Consider the following 22,584-nt stretch of genomic DNA (forward strand, 5'->3'; position numbering starts at 1 on the left):
TTTGCATGGGAATATTATTGTTACAGATCCTGCAGCAGCCAGTTGTGTTTTCACGTAAATGAATACATCACCTGCAGAGTTGCTTTCCAAAGGCTGACATTATTTACATGTAGATGAATGGGGATGTTGCCAAGCCAAATAGAAGTGTGCAGAATTGAAATGGCTCTCCCTGAACTGTAAACCAGAGGAGCCACTGTCCAGTTTGTGAATGTATACATTGTTTTGGTTGAGGAATTAGAAGCAGTCTTTGCTAACATCTCGTTACATGTTTATCAAGTTTTAAGTGGCTGAGATCTTATACTGCTTCACCTTTTAAAGTTTATTTCAGGGAAGCCTTGTTGGTTTCCAGCCATGTGGGTATATGGTTTTAATTAAGTTTTGGTCCAGAAAACAGTACTTGTCGTGCATGTGTTGACATAATTTGTAATAAGTTTTGATCAAAATTTGGAGAGCTAATTGCCAATCTATAGAAAAAAATGTAAAAGATAAAAGACATTTGTGCAGGTTTGAAGTACACCCTCAGAACCTTTTATCCTATACCTAGAGTGCCATTTAGTTACCTTACCATGACTGCTTTCTCAGAAACTTGCTACTGTACTAAGTGCAGTAAAGAAAATTAGACAGTAGAACTACTGGATACACTTACACTTTCTTGCATGCCATGGCACACACAACTGATACAAAGTCAGGCTACAATGGGGAAAGTTATTTCCCTTGAGCGCTGACAACCCGCTGCTCATAATCACTCTCCCAGTTGCAGCTCCAGAAACTTCCTTTCCATATTATTGTTTGCTTGTTTTTTACCTCTTTTTTATAAGTTTTAAAGTATTATGGTTGCCAATTCTGTTGTTAGTATATTCTGCTTTGTATGGAGAGCTCTCAATTTAGCCACCAAAACCCACTGGAAACTGTCATCTTTTGCTGTATGTCATAAAGTGTTTAATGTGGTCAAGACATTAAAGCAGAGAATGCCTGCTGGAGCTTCCTGTATGCTAGTTTAAAAAGATACATTTAAAGTTAAATGACTCATGCATGAATATGCATTAAAGGAAATATGCCTCATTGCGTTTTAAGTTCCTAGTTTTCAGGCTGTTATCAGCTAGGGTAGTCCACAATCCTTTAGACATAGCCATTTTTGGGCCTGGATGATGCAGTTAAAGTCACTGATTTGCAAAATCATATTAGACAAGGCCAAGCTCACATGGTGACTGATTACAAAGAGAGAGCGAGTCAGGTTTAAGCACACACTGGTAGGAAATCCCCATAATTGGCAAGATTTTCATTCCTCACAACAGGAAAATAGCCACAGCACTTATTTTTACTGCCACTTTGAGATTCAGCCTTTGTGACTGACACCCCCCCCCTTTTTTTTTTTTTAGACCTAAACTGCCATGATACCAGCCAATTACATAGAAGCTTGCAATGTAGTTTCTACCATTATAATGCAGACCTCTGGAAGAGTATTGCTAAATGGGTAGCATTAATGTAAAAGACATATTTAATCAAATGTTTAGGTTGAGCATTTTTAGATTAACTGACTCTTTTAACATTTGACATTTTACAAAGGATTTTTCCAAAAGCGATGCAAAGTTTGGCAAAGGTGTATATAATGTATATTAGTGATTGGGTTTCTGACTGCCAATTGCCACTGAGTTGCACCTAGGGGCATTGTTCATTGAGAACGTGAACTAATTATTGGTTTTACACAAGAAAAAAAATATTCTGAAACTAACTCCAATACATTATGCCATTCACAGCATTATTTTTTTAATTCACATCCTTCCTAGACACTTATGAACAGACAGTAGACTATAATGGCAAACACTAAAGTAAAAAAAAATAATCTTACTTTTTTGGATTTCATATTTTTAGATAAAAGAAAAAAGAATGTGCAAACTTAATCATTTACAATGGTAATCTTAAGGAAACCACACCAGAGGTGTAGAGAAAACAACTTGGCATCTAGCATAAAAAAATAAATAATAAAGGCAAATATATTTGAATACATGAGATGAGCTAATTAGAGATTAATAGATAATATGGAGGATCACCTGACTACAAGGCTTTACCAGGATCCGAAGTGGCTTAAGCTAAGGCTTATGGAATGAGAGAGGAGCCACCACTGGTGGTCAGAGCACAGCTTTGTACACCGATACATAATGAACAGTAAAAAATGGGGAAGCAAGAGCTACAGATGTCAAGTTTTTCTTCAGCTACAATTTGTGGATAAGAAAAACCCAAGAAATGTGAAAGACAGTCAAGCCAACTCCTCCATGCTATTAGGGGACAGCATTAATGGGAAAGTAGTGAAAAGCAGTGTTGCCTTTTTAACAGAATGTATAGTCCAGAACCCACCATACTAAACCCGAGCTCAGGGCTGTAGCTGTTTCTGAGACATAACAGGTTCATCACTGACCCCTGAAAATACTGAAGGTCTTGGCTTAGTCCTTGTGATCTTTACCTGGAAATCATTGAGCTGTGAGGTAAATTAAAGCAAATGTTATTGCTAAAGCAGAAGGATGACCAGGCGTTTGGACAGAGAAATAAACAGAAGGTGAGAATAAATTATTTTCAGTTTGTAAGTAATTTTTTGCTTATGACAGATTATTTAATTTCACTTTAAATAAGAGGCAATTTCTTAAGTGAAAGGAGAAAGAAAATCAGGAAGGAAGTTCGAACTTACCTGCCTGAGGAGAGAACTGTTTGGAGATTCAGTCACCACAGACAAATGGTTTGCAGTGTTCTTTCTATGAACATTGTTCATACCGGGCATTTTAGTTATTTTACTAGACTTGTAGTTTGGGCTGGAGTTTTTTCGCTTTTTCCCATCTGATTTGTCAAAAGGAATTGGGCCTGAAGGTAATGCTTTATGTGCAGTAAGGGCATACTCCCCAGAGTGACATGTCTGGGGAGCTACAGAAAGTGTCGAGTCAATACTGTTTACCACTGTGCTTACATGTTTTGAAGAATCAATTAAATTGCCAGACAATGCTGTCCATCCTGAGGGCTCAGATTTGGCACTAAGTGAGTTTGTCCCATTCTTGCTTTCATGCACAGACACACCATGGAAGGAAGAATTGGTCTGAGAAGTGTTGATCAGAGAACGAGGATTTAAAACATAATTTTTCTTGTGTGACCGGGAATATGGTAACACTGAAGATGTGCACAATGGTGATGAAACAGAAGCTTGTGGTTTCTTCTTTTTGTTTCCTAAAGAGCTGCTGACTGTTTCAGAAGAAATGTCTTTGACCTTTGATGTTTTGCTGGTCTTTGTTCGAGATTGTTTACCATATGATTGGGAAGCTCCAGTGTGAGCTGTCGGCTTCACAATACTAAATGATGCAGTTCCTTGGGAAAAAGCTGTGCTGTAAGACAGTATAGAATTGATGTCAGAGGTATTTGCAAAGGATGATGATGATGATAGGATTGGGGTTGTCATGACATATGACGATGTGATACTTGAATTGACCACTGAGGAAGACAGATAAACTGCATTTGGACTGCTAAAAGCTTGAAGAGCAGGATAGGTTGCTGTTATATGCAAAGCAGGTGATGTTATAGGACTGTCTGCTGCTGGGGGTATCTTCCTAAAAAAACAATAAGAAACACACCTTAAACAACAGACTACAAATCACAACTCATTTAATTAGTATCTCTCACACTATAACAAAAAGATAACAGAAAACTGATTGCTCTTCTGAGAATAGAAGTATAAGCTAAGATATGCAAGGTTGAATTCTTTTTTTAACTGACTATATTACAATACATAAATTACAAATCAGTAAGGCATAAATTATGAAACTGTACACAAACCAGATCAGATACACACACTAATACCAATTTAAACTTGGCATGAAACAATCATTTAAAGATACTGAAATATCCAAAAGGTTAGCGATGGTTCTGTGTGTTCAGTTTAGACCATTACTGATAAATTCCTGACTTATTATAAAGAACATCTGAATTGTTCCTCATGAAAGTTTCTTAAATACTGTAAATGTAAGTACAGTCTTCTAGTAGGTCAAGATATGATGGGATGTTAGCAGTAATGTATAACTTAACAAAAAGAGAATTTTGTTAAGCAGAGATGTCCTATTGGAATTAGGGATTAATGTGGACCCAAGGCCATCTGATAAATAACCAAAGACTTTATTTTAATAAGGTCTGAGAGCATTCGACATTTATAAAACATGACAGCTAGTTAAGCAGGTGCCTGACAATATCTGTCACAAGCTGGGTCTGAACCTGGATAAATTTTGAATAATTTCACTAAAGAAAAATATGTCAGATACAGTATAGTATTTTGAGTTAATGTAGTCCACCTATCACACAGATAGAGGAAGAGTGTGTTTCATCTAGTGCTGATTTCCACTCATTATAAGAAAATGTAAATGAAAGATCATCTTCTTAAATTGTCTCAGGTGCTCTCTTTTGAAAACAGTGGTATATTTTTTGACATTGCATCTGTATCACAGTTATAAAGATTGGAAAAAAAAAATTATCCCATTTTCTTTTACTCAAGTCTTTGACTTACACGTAGTAAATTATGAGGACATGATGCATTTATGGCACGGTTGTTTAGAGCCGAGAAATAGGTTTGTCAGCTTCAGATACTGAGTGTATTCTTTATTATGTATTGTAATCTTATAAGGGTGCAATTGACAGTAACATTTCAACCTTTATCTGTGCCCTGTACTGTTACCTTGTTCCAAGAGAATGTTAAGCCACCAGGTGTTTTTTTTTTCTTAGTTGGGGGTTATTAATGGTGAGAAAAAAAGGGAATCTTTAGTGGTAGATTTCACGTTATAGGTACTCCTCACTTTACAACCTATTTGCTAAACGACCACTCGCACTTACGACCAATTGAGTTTCGACCTGCAATTCGGGGAATCCCCTTTCTCAGCTTGAGTGTTGGTCAGTGGCGAATGGTGACATGCTTACTGAACGTACTATAGGCTTGCTATGCGCTTTTTCAGTCAGTTTCATTCCTACAATCAGTCACTGTGTAACCTTAAGAAACGAAGGAAAGCTATCGACCTTGAAATGAAAATAAAAATCATACAAGACTACGAAGCTGGTAAAACGGGATCCTGCCCCAAGTGGAGGAGTTCAAGTATCTCAGGATCTTGTTCACGAGTGAGGGAAAAATAGAGCGGGAGATCAACAGGCGGATCGGTGCGGCATCCGCAGTGATGCGGGCTCTGCATCGGTCTGTCGTGGTGAAAAAGGAGCTGAGCCACAAGGCAAAGCTCTCAATTTACCAGTCGATCTACGTTCCTACCCTCACCTATGGTCATGAGCTATGGGTAGTGACCGAAAGAACGAGATCGTGAATACAAGCGGCTGAAATGAGTTTCCTCCATATGGTGTCTGGGCTTTCCCTTAAAGATAGGGTGAGAAGCTCAGTCATCCGGGAGGGGCTCAGAGTAGAGCCGCTGCTCCTCTGCATCGAGAGGAGTCAGATGACATGGCTCGGGCAGCTGATCAGGATGCCTCCAGGACGCCTCCCTGGTGAAGTGTTCCGGGAGGAGGCCCCGGGGAAGACCCAGGACACGCTGGAGGGACTATGTCTCTCAGCTGGCCTGGGAACGCCTTGGGATTCTCCCGGAAGAGTTAGAAGAAGTGGCCGGGGAGAGGGAAGTCTGGGCATCTCTGCTCAAGCTGCTGCCCCCGCGACCCGATCTCGGATAAGCGGAAGAGGATGGATGGATGGATGAAATAGCATGTGACTTGAAATTGGCACATTCGACAATTTCAACGATTTTAAAGGATAAAGTTAGAGTGAAAGAGGCGGTGAAATCATCGACAGGATTTAAAGCCATAATAACTAGGCAGCGAAAAGGTCTAATTAATGAGATGGAGAAATTATTGGTGATCTGGTTTGACAACCAGATGCAAAATAATATGCCGATAAGCCTTTTAATAATTCAAGCTATGGCACGCAGTATCTTTGAGACTTTGAAGGCACGTGAAGGCGAAAAATCGACAGAATCATTTACAAATGATAATATGTACATATGCATGTCTTTTTATGAATAAATTTGAAGTTTGTTGCATAATTTTATATAATTTTATAATTTTACAACGATCCTATATTCCCAGCGCAAGCTCCTCGCTTATCGACCAATTCGCTTAACGACGTAGTCGTCGGAACGGAACTCGATCGTAAAGTGAGGAGTACCTGTATTGTCTAACTTAGTGAGCAGAAGTCTGCTTCTGTCTGCTCCCTTTTATAATGTCATAGCATGTAAATTTGCAACCTAGCAGTAAAACTGAAGGTTACGTAGCAGCAGGCTCAGCTCGGTTTTACATATCTGAAGAATTTTTTTTTCCCTGTGGTCTCATATCTCAAATGAAGCTGCAATTATATCCATTTTTTAAATGAAAGGCTTGTTGATGTATTATATTAAAATGCATCAAAACTAACCATTTAATTATTCCTAACCCTGGCAATGTCTGTTACCAAACAGTGCTATTAGAGTGCAATGAATTTCTAAGTACTACTCATAAATATAATATATTTCATGCACTGGTAACAAACTCTCTAGAGAGGCCATTTGGAGTTTACATCTGGTGAAAGACAACTGAATTGATTGGGCCAAATATATTTGTAAAATACAAGAAGGATACGTATTTACTGTGTATTCCTGAATATAGTTAGCGTAATTGACAAAAAAAATGGTATGAATACTAAATGAATGCTTTTTGAATAAGCATCAATATATGTCATCCTTCATACAGTACATACAGTGTATATCTAAACACAAATCAAGCTTTAATTCCAGAAATCACATAAAAACATTTTCTTTTTCCAGAACTTTAATTCAACCCTTAGAATTATAAAGGTATACATACTTCCACATTTGTGAATTTAGATGTTTTTCTATCATTGAATTAAGGGCTAAGCGCAAATGATCCCACCGCCTGTCAAACACATAATAACCTCGTCCCAAGAGGCGACTACCAAAACTGCATATCTGTAAGAGAAAAAAGAAACAAGACTGTTACTCCTGTGGAAAAGTCCAAAATTAAGCACAGTTACCACATGACACCATTCTCAAACCCAAGCACTAATTTGTCCCGCCTAATGTTTATCTCCTACTCTGCATTAAATTGATTTTAGATGATAAAGAATCACAATTGTGATAAGAATAAATCACTAAGTAACATTCTGAATAAATTGTTCTGTACCAAAGGAAACCTGTACAGTAAACCATCATCTAGCAAAAAAGATTATATTCTGATTTAAAACTTTCAGGAAAAAGTTTGATGCATGAAAAACACACTTCATTTCATTAAGAAATATCTGAAAAATACTGGCTGCATGTGAAATTTTGTGCTAATAATCTATATATATATATATAAAATGCTAAGGGTTGACTGTCTGTTTCACAAAAACATGTTCACCCTTAGTCCTTGAAGCTTGATCTTGGTCTTAATCGACGGCCTGTGCTGTGACACATGCTACACAACCCACAGACTGCACATTCAGATCATGGTAGTCCCGAAACTGGCCTTTGACTCCTTCTCACAGCAAGCAGAGATGCAGGTCGTGCACCTCCGTTACCAAGCAATGTACAGCTGCAAGACATAGCTGGCACGAAAACAATGGCCAAGCGATCAAGATACATGTCTGACCAAAAAACAGCTGTGGCAACCTCGTTAGAGTGATTTTGTGTGATCCTACATGTGTTCACATGACATAAATGACAGGAAAACTTTCAATTCTCGTTTATTTGAGGACAGGAGGTCCGTGTTTCATTAGTGTATAAAATTATTTGATAACATTGAGAGCTCATATGTTGTGTTCTGTTATTTATCTATTATTCATTTTTAACATTTCATGTGACATTTCTGCTGATTCATAATCTGGCTATGTTAATCACCACTACATACCTCACACGCTACTTTTAGATTTCGCTAACTAGCAAATATACATGGGCTATATGCATCCTCCAAGTTAGTTTTCACAAATTTGGAAAATGTAAAGATGGAAACCTTCACAACATAGATGCATCTGACAAGTTGTCAAACTGGGTTTCCTCTAATTACTGCTTCACTCTAGTCTATCTAGCTAGCTACTTGCAAGTTAAATCTCTTTTAAGAGGAGTTAATAAAATGTCACTCACAATATTAAAAACCATTTGCTTAAAAAAAAAAAAAATTATTGCACAATTGATGAAGTAAACATCCTACTTTTCCAATGACTTGTTGTACTAGGGTGTTGTACCGTGTTAGCCATTATGAATGTAGAGAAAAGCCAAGCAAAATGAAACCTTTTATTGGCTAACTAGAAAGATTACAATATGCAAGCTTTCGAGGCAACTCAGGCCCCTTCTTCAGGCAAGATGTATTATGTGATTACATCTTGCCTGAAGAAGGGGCCTGAGTTGCCTCGAAAGCTTGCATATTGTAATCTTTCTAGTTAGCCAATAAAAGGTGTCATTTTGCTTGGCTTTTCTCTACAATGACTTGTTGGAAATGTTGACATGATGCTACTTACACAAAACACACATTTCAGAATTGATTTACCCTAGTTATATAAAATAGCAATATATAATTGTTTCTTTAAAAATAGACAAATATGCAATATTAAATAAGATTCATTTATCTATTATGTAGACAATACCTCTTTAGTATCAGAAAGCAGTCACAACTGGGCAAAGAATATCAAATCAATTGCATGCCAGCTCAGTGTTGGGTACTGTACATCCTAAAGTAGTGTGCATAAAAGGTCACACCTCACAGGTACTTCTCCATGATAGTGATGATTAAACAACTTCCAGGGTTTATCTACATTTACTATTCTCAATGCTTCTTTGACCTTACAGAGTTAACACTTTATCTACATATTCTTTTTTTCTAAATAAAATTCAATTAAAGCACCATACTGCCAAGGGCCGTGGGTGACATCCTGAGAAATGACAGTCTATTTTGTCTGCATCTTCAGTGCTATCCAAATCTCCTTCATCACTTGACAAATGATTTTCTACATCTCCTTCAACAGTTGACAAGATCAAGTCTTGAACCATCCCACTAGAAGCAGAACACTTGATAATGCTGAAACTTCCAGTAAGTGAAGTTCTAAAAAATAAATAAATAAATAAATAAATAAGTACTGGGTTTCTTTTTTTATGTAGGTTTTCCTTTACAGAGGCTGAAGTAAAAACAATCTAGCAATTTTGTTTAATATTAGCAAAGAACCATAATTTCTAAATCAGCGGTTACCACAAACATAATCATTTATGAATGTCCACCCAATTTAACAATTCTAACAACATATTATGCTGTTATTACTGTTTCTGGCATAGCTTATTATTGCAAACTGTTTCTTGTAAAATGATAAATATCTAGTAAGCATAGCATTCCTGTATTCATCTGCAGAAGAATAAAATTAAGGTTTGTTTCTACAAATATATAAGGTTTTAACAAATACATATTTGTAGCTTTGGGATACCCTTACCGACAGTGATTAGGATTGGACAGCTTGGATTTTGCTGGAGAAGTTGATTTATTCTCCGGGACATAGTTCACTGCAAGCCCAGTTATAGGTTCTTGAGAATGTATAGATTGATTGTGATTTAATTCTCTTGTCCCTTGATGTTCCTTACATTTCACAGGCTCTTTTTCCTTTGTTCGTGCTTTGTGTTCTGCCAAGAGTATGTCAAACTGTTTCTTTCGACCAGGAACTGCTCGCCGGTAAGTCAGTGAATGAGTCTGAGGAGTAAATACATGTGAGTAACCATGTAATTTTTCTTTCATGGATATAAAACATAGCATTAAGACAGAGCATAGCAAAGGGGTGCTGTCTAGAGACTCCTTACAAGGTGTATTGTGTAAAACATTTTTTGATAATTCAACTGTACAGTACTTTGTAAGAATGCTTTGGTTTATGTGCGGAGTTTAATCATGAGGTTTTAGATTTCAGCAGTTAAACTGTATATTGGGACTATGAACTGCTTTTACATTTTTGGGTGTTTTTCACTCGTGTCTCACACCTAGCTTTTGTTCTGTTTTCTTTACATTTTTCTCTTTGGGTTTTTGCATTTATAATTATTAAATTGAGCCTTAATTTTAAATGGAGTGTTGGGTTTTCTACATTATCTATAAATAGAATAATGCATTTTTGCCAATGGTGGATTCGCTTTTATTTCATTGTCAGTTAGTACTGTATTGAAACTATGAAAATATTATTTCTTTAAAAAGTGTTGTTATCCATATCTTGTTTCCAGGTTAGAAAAAGGGAAAATTACTGGAGCTAGATCCCAACTATAAGCAGGGTACTAAAAGACTTAATTTGTATTTTTGTAGTTGTTTTTGTACCGATTTAACATCCAGCGATTTTCACCATTTTTTAACACTTTTAGAACTGATTATGAGATGTATGATGAAGTCTACAAAAGGCTTTGTAATTTGCCAATGATATCATACAAAGAATATACAAAAATCTAATCTTGCTTTGGCAAAAATTTGTAACAGTTAAATTTCTATTTTTAATTTATTTATGATAGAATTCGTACAGCTATGTTATCAGCCATTACTAAATACAAATAAATATAGAAAATAGAAAAGCATAACATTCTAAAATCTTCTTAATCTAATCTAGAACTGCAATGAAACTGGAGCCTTTCTCAACAGTATTAATAATCAGTTTCCACTCTAACAATCAAATGTACCAACATGAGTTTGCCAGTTAACCTAGGTGCAATCAGCTGTTTCACACTTCACAAGGACACAAACCAGCCATGATAGGAACCACTGTGCCATCCTGAAAACAGAAAACAGAAATGTTCATTTTTGTTATTATACCTTGCATGTAAGTGACCTTGTGCATGGTTTCTTTGTTTCAGGATCCAACACTCCACAGTGTTTGTTTGGATCAAATTCTCTTTCTACAAAAAATATATATGAAATAAAAAAACATGAGTTGTTACCTGATTTCAACATTATACAGAATGAACACATACTGATATACTCAATAGTTAACTAAAATAAATATATAAAATCAAAAGAAATACTTCTTAACAAACTATAGAAAATAAGGAATGCTCTTTCTCTAAAATATTCTAAATAAACAAAAGCATGTCTCTAAAAACCTCAATCTCCTTAGAGTTGTGTTTTTTCCTCAAAGAAACATTTTAAAAAAGTGTTGCATTTTTTGGCTTGAAAAATTACATTTTTATTAAATCTCATCTTTCTACTATAAAACATGCTAAACACTAAAAGTACAAATTCTGAAGTGTAAAAAGTACAATAATCATGATACAAATAATAGTACCCTAAGTTCTTGTCTATAAGCCGCAGCTTATCTAAGGAAAAAAGTTGTGAAAATGAAAAAATAGAATATCGGCTTATACATAAATCCGGCTTATACATCCATCGCGGGGGTTGCGTTCCAGAGCCACCCGCGAAATAAGAAAATCTGCGAAGTAGAAACCATATGTTTATATGGTTATTTTTATATTGTCATGCTTGGGTCACAGATTTGCGCAGAAACACAGGAGGTTGTAGAGAGACAGGAACGTTATTCAAACACTGCAAACAAACATTTGTCTCTTTTTCAAAAGTTTAAACTGTGCTCCATGACAAGACAGAGATGACAGATCCGTCTCACAATTAAAAGAATGCAAACATATCTTCCTCTTCAAAGGAGTGAAGCAAACAAATCAATATGTCTGTTTGGCTTTTAAGTATGCGAAGCACCGCGGCACAAAGCTGTTGAAGGCGGCAGCTCACACCCCCTCCGTCAGGAGCAGGAAGAGGGAGAGAGACAGAGTTTGTTTTTCAGTCAAAAATCAATACGTGCCCTTCGAGCTTTTAAGTATGTGAAGCACTGTGCAGCATGTCTTTTCAGGAATCAGCTTTACAAAAGATAGCAACGTGAAGATAATCTTTCAGCATTTTTAGACGAGCGTCCGTATCGTCTAGGTGTGCAAACAGCCCCCCTGCTCAATCCCCATACGTCAGGATCACAGATAGTCAGCGCAAGAGAGACAGAGAAAAGTAAGCTGGATAGCTTCTCAGCCATCTTGCCAATAGCGTCCCTTGTATGAAATCAACTGGGCAAACCAACTGAGGAAGCATGTACCAGAAATTAAAAGACCCATTGTCCGCAGAAATCCGCGAACCAGCAAAAAATCCGCGATATATATTTAAATATGCTTACATATAAAATCACAATTTAAATGACCGCTACGCGCGCGTGTTGACTCGGCGACGCCCAGAGCAGAAAGAACGCGCTCCGGCCGCTCCAACCGCGCCATGCGGGGAGTGAGAGAGACGCCAATATCTCACACTCTCTCCCCCCTTAAAGAAATTAAATGGGTGCGAGTGAGACCACTGACCTCCCTCCCTTCTATTAGTTATAGGTTATAGTACGTTCGGCTTATCCATGAGTCCGGCTTATCTATGATACGATTTTATTTTAAAAAATCGTATGATTTTTGGTCTCCGGCTTATACATGAGTCCGGCTTATAGACAAGAACCTAGGGTAATAATGAATAATAATAATATGAAATGAATAATAAAAATAATGATGATGATGATGCTAATACCGTCATTATTGACAGTATAGGTCTTTTGTGTAGTATATCTTTGAATGGGGAAACTGATTAGGTGTACGGTCATTTACCTGATACCGTTCTGCATAACAATTTGTCTCAACGACAATTCTTTCGATCATGTCATCATCAAGAAATAACTTGAAGAAGAAACCTAAACGTAAGCGTCACTTTTGGATTCATCAGAATCACTTTCAGTTTCACTGTCCACTTCAATTTCACTGCCTGAAGTAATTCACTTTGTCACCACTGCTGATAAGAGGCTCCTCAACATTACTGCTTATATCACTGGCAAGAGCATGAGAACAAGCAACACCTGAGCTGCTGAGAAACGTTTCTTACGAAATGCCATTATGAGGCTAGGAGAAGATGCATCTACACCATTGCCCAGGTAATGCTCGGGCCTGATGCTTATGTAAGAAATGCCTGTACCGTTGCCTGTGTAACGCTCAGGACTAACTTTGTTGGCCCTTTTATAGCCCGAGTTATCCTTGGGTCTAGCACTTATGTGAGACGCGTCTAAATAGTTTCCTGAGTGGCACTCGGGACTAAAACTTTTAGCACTGTTTTCACAGGCCGAGTGACACTCAGGTCTAACACTAATGAGGTTAAATTAGATTTATTACTTCTCAATCCTTAAGTATATTCTCTGTATTGATATCTTAATACCACCATACAAAGGCACTGTTTTGTAAATAAACTAAAACTGACAGACAACCAAAGAAATGGACTGCTGTCGATGGCAAACTGTTAAAAAATTGTCCTCACAAACATAGGAACTAATGCTTTTTAGGATGCCGGCATAAATGAAACTGTGGGTGCAATTCCATTGGTTGTAGATTGTATGAGGCAACCCACCAAGCACAAGATTAAAAACCAAGCATGACATACCATCTGAACAAAATAACCAGGTTATATAATTGGTAGTGGTGCAAAACTTTCAGTACAGTTGAGTATTGTAATACTTTTCATTTAGATATATCAATGATACACTAAGATCAACTATCTATCTATCTATCAGAATTTTGTTTTTCATTTTATACCATATATATGTATGGGAGTATGTCAATCTATTTTAGTAGTAAAAGCGTAGCAAGATGCATTCCTTACAGGTGGCAAATATTACCCAGTGCAGTGCTTTCTTTGTTCAAACACACAATATACCATAAATGTTAGTACTGCTGCAGAGGTTCCTTTACCAAATACCAACTGATAATTTTCGATCTAAAAGAGGATTTCCCTTCTCTGAAGTCATCTCAGAATAGCAAGCTACTTGCTCATTTCTGGAAAACGAGTTTGTAAAACTTAATTTCTATGTGCTGCATAAAGTGGTCAGAAGACAATTTGGATTTGTATTAGGTCCAAGAAAATGAAATATAGTTATAATAACAGTCCAAGATCAAACACTAGAAAGTCAAATGAAACAAATAACCAAGCCAAAAAACTAAATCAAATTCATAGTCAAAAGGAGAAAGAACAATAATCTTTTGCTTGAAAGCTAACAAAAAGTATTTCTGAAGAATCTGTACTCCTGGAAAATCAAGACATGCACAATACTGATCATCATGCACTTCTAGGTGTCTCACATAACAATGCTATGGTCCTCTAAGGAAAACAAATAATGTCGGAAAAGATGCAATTGATTTTTTAAACTACCTCAAAATGTGGTTAAAACTGAACACAAACGTCATAAATGCATTCAGCAACCCAAAAAACCTACATAAACAAATTAGGTTTCCTTGAAAACCACTGAGAAAATTGAGAAAACAATTAAAAACGAAACCTTATCATTACATTCTACCACTTGTGACCATTATCACCAATATTTTCTAACCATGTATGAGAATAAGAGCATAGATTCTTTAATAAACAGAGAATTTACTCAAAAAAGCCAGCTTCCACTTTACCACAAGCAAATTAAAGAACTAAGGTGGTACTGGAGCCACTTCACCAAACTCCAGGTCAATTTATGGTCTCCTGTTACTGTCTTCTTTTCATATCCCATAATAACATTATCTGGGCTTTAATCTTTCCATTGTTTCTATATACTCACTCCTCTGGTCACATGTCCTACCCATTTCTTTTTTTCTAATAATAAAAATGTTAAAAATATTGATTTTTCAACTGTTTAATTGGTATTTTATCAGTTTATCTCATGATCTTGCTGCATAACATTATGCTATTGCATGTACACACTTTAGTCCCTATAAAGTTGATTTCTTTTCTTATATCCCAAATACCCATGCCCCTATACTGTATAATTCTGTGTTTGGTTTTTTTCATAGTATACTCTTGATGGCATCTATTGCCATTGTGTGTCTAGACTTAGTAGTATCTACTGTATGTACATGCTACTGTGGGGAATGAAAGAACCTAAATAAAAATGTCCTCATGTTGTCTTCCTTGCCTCTGTATAAACCTCACAACCTTTACGTCACCATTGACCTTAATTTCATACTTCCTGCACCTTCTTGCCTACCATGCATACTACATCCATCAATTTTTGCAGTCTTCCTCACAGTCTAACCTGGTCCATTTCAAATTGTATGCTTCCCTTCAACGCCCTTTATTTTGACATGTTCCATTTATTCTCTGGCATAACCAATTTCAAGTACATTAAAAAATAATGATGAAAGTAATCAAACATGACTAATATGATTTTAGATGCTATTTAACTAGGATATACTACCCTTTCTTTAGCACTGACCACTTGTGGTCTGGGGCAATACAATGTTGTAATGAACATTCTGTTCTTATTTAATTCACCCCTATTCTATTAGTCTTTATCTGTCAAATGCTTCTACAAAATGTAACAAAGAATACAAACAGCTTCCTTTTAATTGCAGCTCATGCTTATGCTAAATCCTTATCAGTTATTTACTCTTTGATTATAAAAAAAATCCTAAACCAGAAATTGCATTTTACTGATCAATCAAATTGACAATATCTTGAAAGACCAGTGGTTTCAGAACAATATAAAAAATTTTTTAACATTCTATTTTCTTAACACACTTTTTACAGTGGAGCGTCATGCAGTCCCAGAGTGTATGGCATAAGGTCATAACCACCATTCAATGGAGTGCTAGTCCATTACAGAGAAGAATGGAAACTAGTTAGACCAAATACATAATGCAATTATACAGTTTACTATAGTGTTCAGTGCATGAGCTAAACTACATAGTAATAGAGGGTAAGGCGACACTTTTTTTTTTTTTTTTTAAAGAAAAGCAACATTTATGATGTCCAGCAATCTCCACAAATATTAAATACAGAAAAAGAAATGATGCACAGACTCACCAGAAAGTCGTTTGTAAGACTTGCAGCTTTTGGTTCCATTCTGCTGTTTTCTGTCTAATAATGAGGGGGATGTGACTCCTTTGCCATTCACAATCTTCTCTGGTGACAGGGACACTTGCTTTGCTGCTGTTGATGCCGAAGATTTAGCCAAAGCTGCAGCAGATGTGGTAGATGAAGAGGTGGAGGACACAAGTGCAGTGGAAATCATTTTAACACTATCACTTTCAGCCTTTGCCAAGTTAGAAATCTTCTCAAGGCTGACTACAGGTATAGGCACACTAAAAACAAAAAGTATTTAAGAGAATTATTTAACAATTTCTCTGCATATAATTAGTATCAATGAAAAAGACCATGAAAATTGACCAACACTATAAATCTTAACTACCTAAATCAACACTATCCAATTAACAGGGTCCACTTGTGGTATTCTGCTAAATTGTTTCTTCATGTAAAAAAAAAGTAAACTGCTTCATGTAAAACCAGTTTTGTGATTCTTGTAATCCTCACATTTATAGACACTGCACTCTAAATTAAAAGTTTATTCTGGTTTGCTTTAAAAAGCTTTTACCATACACTCTTAATATAGCTAAACTTGTTTTTCAAACAAAACATATTGACTTTTAATAAAAACAACTACTTAACCACTTACAAAATATGTAATTGTTTAAGGCATGGTAAAGCTATAGTGATTTTTTTAATAATAGAGACATTTAAAGTACTACTTGGGTATATGGAAACCTTAGCCAAAGCTAGGATCATCCAAAGGTCAAAACGTTGGCATTTCCAACTGCTCATCTACATGCAGCTGATACCACCAAGCATAAAGGAAATAATGATTCCTAAACACTGTATGTAGCAAGACTTTAAAAAGTATATGTTTAGCTAAGTTAGACCTAGTCTCTGATTTTTCCAGAGTGTATAGCTTCTGCAAAGTAAAAACTAACAGATCTGAATCAATATGTTCTAAACTACTGTAAGATAATCCAGAAGTCCTAACTGTATCTACAGGGTCTATTTTAACAACAGTTTGTAGCGTTGTGGAAAGCAGTCAGAAGTAATGGTTTGATACATTATTAGAATTTGTATTTCAGTCATAGTGTACATATGTTCTTTTTTTTTTTGGACAAAACATTTTTAGTATAAACAATACTTTTTGAGAGTTATACTTTAAAATCTAAATACTGGGCAGTATGGTGGAACACTTGTTAGCACTGCTGCCTATTACTCCAGAACAGCGTATTCAAATTCCAGCCTAGTCACTTGCCTGTTCACCTGATGCTTGTGTTTGTTTCCTTCCAAATCCCAATATTAAATTAGTTAAATTCTTTACTTTGTCTGTTCTCTGCCTGTTCTTGGGTAAATTAAAAATTTTACCCCCAAAAACCTGGTAAGCTTCTTCCAAACAGAATGTTTTTCTATAGATGATAAGTGAGATGTCTTCCATGTCTATTATAGGTTAAAGCTGTACCAGAGAAGACGGGCACTGTCCTACAGCATTCACGTTGTACATTTACATTGTAATCACATTACAACTTGCAAGAGACACACTCTTTTGTTGTGGGTTGCCTCTTTTAAATGTGTCTCCTAACCTGTTTTATTCAATAATCAAGACTGCAAATTTCCCACTCCCTCACCTTACATCTGTGGTATTTCCTGCATAAAATGGTCTGTCTTGTTTTTAACACTGAACCATTTTTAAAAGGAAATAACCTTACACAGCTGAGGGATTTGTGAGATTTAAATAAGATGATCATCTGTTTTATAGATACAAAAGGATGTGCAAGTTGTCTCAAAGTTTCAAAAGACAGGCTGTATTTCTTTCTCTTTATTTCATGGTGCACTCTTAAGCTATAAAAAGTTTTAGCTGCTAGATCTTTGGGCTGATTGTACATGCTATTGTTATTCTGCTTTGTAGAATAAAAAGTTTGGTTGAACAGTGTCTCGCCTCTTCTATTAAAGAATCTGAATAACACTATTTTAACCCCACAGCTTTTACACTCTCAACATCACCATGGAATGATCTCTCAAGTTGCTGAACAGACTACGCCAAAGAGTAGCTGGTATTTCTGAGGTCTGTTGGGGGTTTAAAAGTCCAGAGGGAAAGTGGGTGAAGCAGATATACTCACAAAGTTGAACACAAATGATATGCAAAAAATTGTTACGTATGAACCTTTTTTGATAACATGGTTGTGGATGGTAAGCATTAGAGCTACAAAAGACAAAGTAACTTCAGTTATAACTTACAACTACCGGTACATAGCTTTTCCACAAATTGTAAAACAAAAATGTATCTCATGGCACACCAATCACATACCAACATAAACTGAATTCATGTATATTTCATGTTGTTTTTTAACTGCTCCTGACAGAAATAAGGTACATCTTGATGATTTGGAATATTGCCTAATCAAAAACTGCATTTTGTTACAGCATATATAATATTTTTCATGTTTTACTTTTTTCTTTTTCAAATAGCATTTTAATGTGCCTTCTGCATTTATGGGGCATCATTATGATAATTATAACCTAAGAGCACCGCAAATAACCAGTAGTTTATATACATCAATGATATGTGACAAATTTCAAAAAGCACGGCCAACTGTAAAATTTTGGTGTACAAGAAAGCAACCAAAACTGATGAGGTAAGGCATGTGGAGATGACTAAAACCTGTAATGTGTAATGAACGGCACACATTGACTGGCATCCTGACCAGGATCGAAGAAGGATCCTTACCTGGCTGGGAAGCCAGTACAATGGAAGGACTGAGGGAGATGAGCTCTGATAAATATCTTCCTACACAATACGCTAAGTGGTAGCCTCTTTGGGTAAAGACCCTCACACGGATGCTCTCATGCCATGCTGATACCTGTAGTCTCGTGAGGCAACCCTGTTGGGTTCAGTGGGGGCTGCCAAGGGGAGCTGAAAGGATTCAAAGTCCCTAATTTTTGGGACTTCTGATTGACCCACACGTTCTTTCATCAAGCTACTGTATGCTCTAGCGCTAGAAATACTTCAGGGTCCATGATAAAACAGACCACTTAACCTCATTCAAGCAAGTCAGAGTTGGGTGAAAGAGGACAAAGCTTGTCAGGAAGAGTGGAAGGAGAGAAGCAAAAAGAGAGAGGAGTCATATTTGATTTATGTCATTTTGAAACCTTTCTACAAGTTATTCTTGCTAATAAACCTTGTGTCTGTGAGGTTGCGTTTGGGTTTTCGGGTGCTGCAATGCCCCCAGTGGTAACAAATGTAAATCACATAATAATTCTTTACATTTATATAGCGCTTTTCTCAGTACTACATTGTATAAAATGCACAAAAAAATAATAATTAAATATCACTATTTGTATTGTATGTCTCCAAGTTCCCTACTGTATAAATATAAACCACTCATGATAAAATCACTGGGAGAAGATGATCTAGTGATTGGAGACTGAGATTAAATGCGGACATAATCCATGTAATTTCAAGTACAAATTTTGCTCCTAACAATGTTGTTTTTGGTTGCCCATAAGGAGATACATTGGAATTTTGTAAAGTTTTTTTCCCTTTTGAAGAGTTTTTTTTTGCCTTTTTTTGCCTGCAAAGAAACAAAGATAGCTGAATGTTTGAAAAATCATTTAGAAATGTTACTTGTATTCAAAACTAGCATTTGCAAGGCACAGTATGGCATAGCGTGGGGCAGAAAGCACAGAAAACAGTTGTAGAAACTGGCAAATCCATGAGTAAATACCTGGAGTAATGGCAATGAGCAGTTAAAAGTAACAGCAATTCCTTAGTAGGAAGAGTTTAAGGTATATGAAAAATAACTGGACACAGCACTAAATAGTGTTAATACAGTAAAGTGTTAGCACTAGTAAAGAACAAGAGCATACACGTTCAGAAGGAAGAAATAATTTAAGTACAGGTAGGCAGCTTACTTGAAACAAATAAAGCGAAAGGCTGCACAGTATGCAGACAAGCATCTAGCAAGTAAGTGCCGATCAGGGGCAAATTGCAGTAGAAACAGACAAGTGAATAAATGACTAAATAACTACTGGCTGATATTCAGTAAGTGAGTTTTCTTAGTGAAGAAGTGAAGAGGAAGTAGTGTATAAAATGTTTTATTTAATTGAACAGTTCTTAGTGCTCAAGAAACTTAAAGCTATCAAGAGGGCAGAAGCATGTTTATTAATAAGAAGTAGCAGAAACAGTGTAGGCAGACAGCTTGAAAGTAAGAAGAAATAAGAAGACACAAAGTTAAGAAAACAGGAAACTGGCTCCTTGTCTTCATTAATTTCTCTCCCTTCGTCATCATCATCCCTGCACAATAACGTCCCATCCCCACAAACTCAGGTGCATGGTTTCCTACAGCTTGTGTTGTGAATATTGCACACACTACTTTCACTTTTGGAGTTGTTTTCTTTAAGGTCCTAGACAAATAAGCTGTCCTTTTAAATTGGCAAAATGTCTGACTATGAAGATATGGATTCATTTAGCATTATAACTGAAACATATTTGAACGAGCCAGAATACAGTCATTCAGAGATCCAGAAGACCAAAGAGGAAAAAATCAGAGAGGGAAGAAGAACTAGAGGGGAAAAAAAAGTAAAATACACAACTGGAAGGCTCATTGATGCTAGTGTAGATTCTTGGAGCACATATGTAAATTATGAAGATATGGACAATCAAGAAGATTGCCTCTCTTGCACAGAGCGTGATGGCGATTTCCAATGATGGAAATCTTAGATGTATCAGGATAAGATCACTTTTTTACATGAGGCTGCAGTGTGGGCAACAGATAGGGACGAAATTTTCAGCTATCATCAATCATGGAGTTCTGGAGACATTTTTCCACTTTTCAAAATTCAACTGGAAGAAACAATAAAAACTAGAACGACCGAATGAGCAGCTTTCATTAAAGTAAGTCTGCTTATTTATCTTATTTTTTGCAGTGTTAAACACTTACTTAGCATTGATGTGTGAGAGATCCGAGTGACCTATGGAGATTGTTATTATTATTTATGTGGACAGCAACCAGACACATAATTCACATGAAGCAGCACACGTAATAATTGTTCTACCTTGCTTCCCTACATAAGAGCTACTCATATATACCACATTCAGTTTGCTAGTAAAAAACATTGTTATTGTTAATATTCTACGGCTCTACATTTCAGCCCACTTCAGTTGCAGCTGCAGTGAAATGACTTATATTAAATATGTTTGGAACAGCAATTGGCTTCAATAACAGACAATCAGGAACATGTTTTTTTATCTTTAGCAAATACTAGTTTACAGAGAAATGAGTGCTACACATTTGTAGATCTGCTTTTAGTAGGTCATCCTCCAACTAAGCACTACAAGTCATAACTCTAAGGTATCCTGGTTCACACCCTGAATATGCTCATTTTCTAACCATTTTCTCGAAAGACAATATTACTCTAAGTAGCTTCAGACAAGTTTGGTTTTGTGCTGATAAACTTTCTTTTTTACATTTAAGCTTCAACCATGAAGGAGGCTGTGAGTAGATGAGTGAACAGGAAAATAGTTCGAAGAATCCGTGATCGTTATTAATAGATTCCTTTCGTTATCATAATGATGCCCAATAAATGCAGAAGGCACATTTTAAATTGGAACCATTGCTGCTTCAAAGAGGCCATATTTGGTAAGCTTAAGCCTTTTTTCATGTTTGAATCCAGGTCACAGTAAGCCATGTTGTAAGGTGCAAGAACAGACTAGGTATTTATTTATTTATATATATATATATATATATATATATACAGTGGTGTGAAAAACTATTTGCCCCCTTCCTGATTTCTTATTCTTTTGCATGTTTGTCACACAAAATGTTTCTGATCATCAAACACATTTAAACATTAGTCAAATATAACACAAGTAAACACAAAATGCAGTTTGTAAATGGTGGTTTTTATTATTTAGGGAGAAAAAAAAATCCAAACCTACATGGCCCTGTGTGAAAAAGTAATTGCCCCCTGAACCTAATAACTGGTTGGGCCACCCTTAGCAGCAATAACTGCAATCAAGCGTTTGCGATAACTTGCAATGAGTCTTTTACAGCGCTCTGGAGGAATTTTGGCCCACTCATCTTTGCAAAATTGTTGTAATTCAGCTTTATTTGAGGGTTTTCTAGCATGAACCGCCTTTTTAAGGTCATGCCATAGCATCTCAATTGGATTCAGGTCAGGACTTTGACTAGGCCACTCCAAAGTCTTCATTTTGTTTTTCTTCAGCCATTCAAAGGTGGATTTGCTGGTGTGTTTTGGGTCATTGTCCTGTTGCAGCACCCAAGATCACTTCAGCTTGAGTTGACGAACAGATGGCCGGACATTCTCCTTCAGGATTTTTTGGTAGACAGTAGAATTCATGGTTCCATCTATCACAGCAAGCCTTCCAGGTCCTGAAGCAGCAAAACAACCCCAGACCATCACACTACCACCACCATATTTTACTGTTGGTATGATGTTCTTTTTCTGAAATGCTGTGTTCCTTTTACGCCAGATGTAACAGGACATTTGCCTTCCAAAAAGTTCAACTTTTGTCTCATCAGTCCACAAGGTATTTTCCCAAAAGTCTTGGCAATCATTGAGATGTTTCTTAGCAAAATTGAGACGAGCCCTAATGTTGTTTTTGCTTAACAGTGGTTTGCGTCTTGGAAATCTGCCATGCAGGCCGTTTTTGCCCAGTCTCTTTCTTATGGTGGAGTCGTGAACACTGACCTTAATTGA

At 36.4% G+C, this 22,584-nt stretch overlaps 1 protein-coding gene across 3 annotated transcripts in view; it reads right to left on the reverse strand.

The window, feature by feature from the left end:
- Positions 1-22,584, reverse strand: part of LOC114660252 (ataxin 7-like 1) — a 124,198-nt gene that overhangs the window by 12,376 nt on the left and 89,238 nt on the right. For all 3 annotated transcript variants that reach the window (XM_028812839.2, XM_051931038.1, XM_051931042.1), the window contains 6 exons: positions 15,859-16,136; positions 10,810-10,892; positions 9,464-9,717; positions 8,892-9,084; positions 6,856-6,977; positions 2,684-3,587 (listed from right to left, as the gene is read on the reverse strand). In XM_028812839.2, coding sequence (XP_028668672.1) covers positions 2,684-3,587; positions 6,856-6,977; positions 8,892-9,084; positions 9,464-9,717; positions 10,810-10,892; positions 15,859-16,136 — 1,834 coding nt within the window. The remainder of the gene's footprint in view (positions 1-2,683; positions 3,588-6,855; positions 6,978-8,891; positions 9,085-9,463; positions 9,718-10,809; positions 10,893-15,858; positions 16,137-22,584) is intronic.

Source organism: Erpetoichthys calabaricus, chromosome 1 (assembly GCF_900747795.2).
Source record: "Erpetoichthys calabaricus chromosome 1, fErpCal1.3, whole genome shotgun sequence".
Taxonomy (NCBI): domain Eukaryota; kingdom Metazoa; phylum Chordata; class Cladistia; order Polypteriformes; family Polypteridae; genus Erpetoichthys; species Erpetoichthys calabaricus.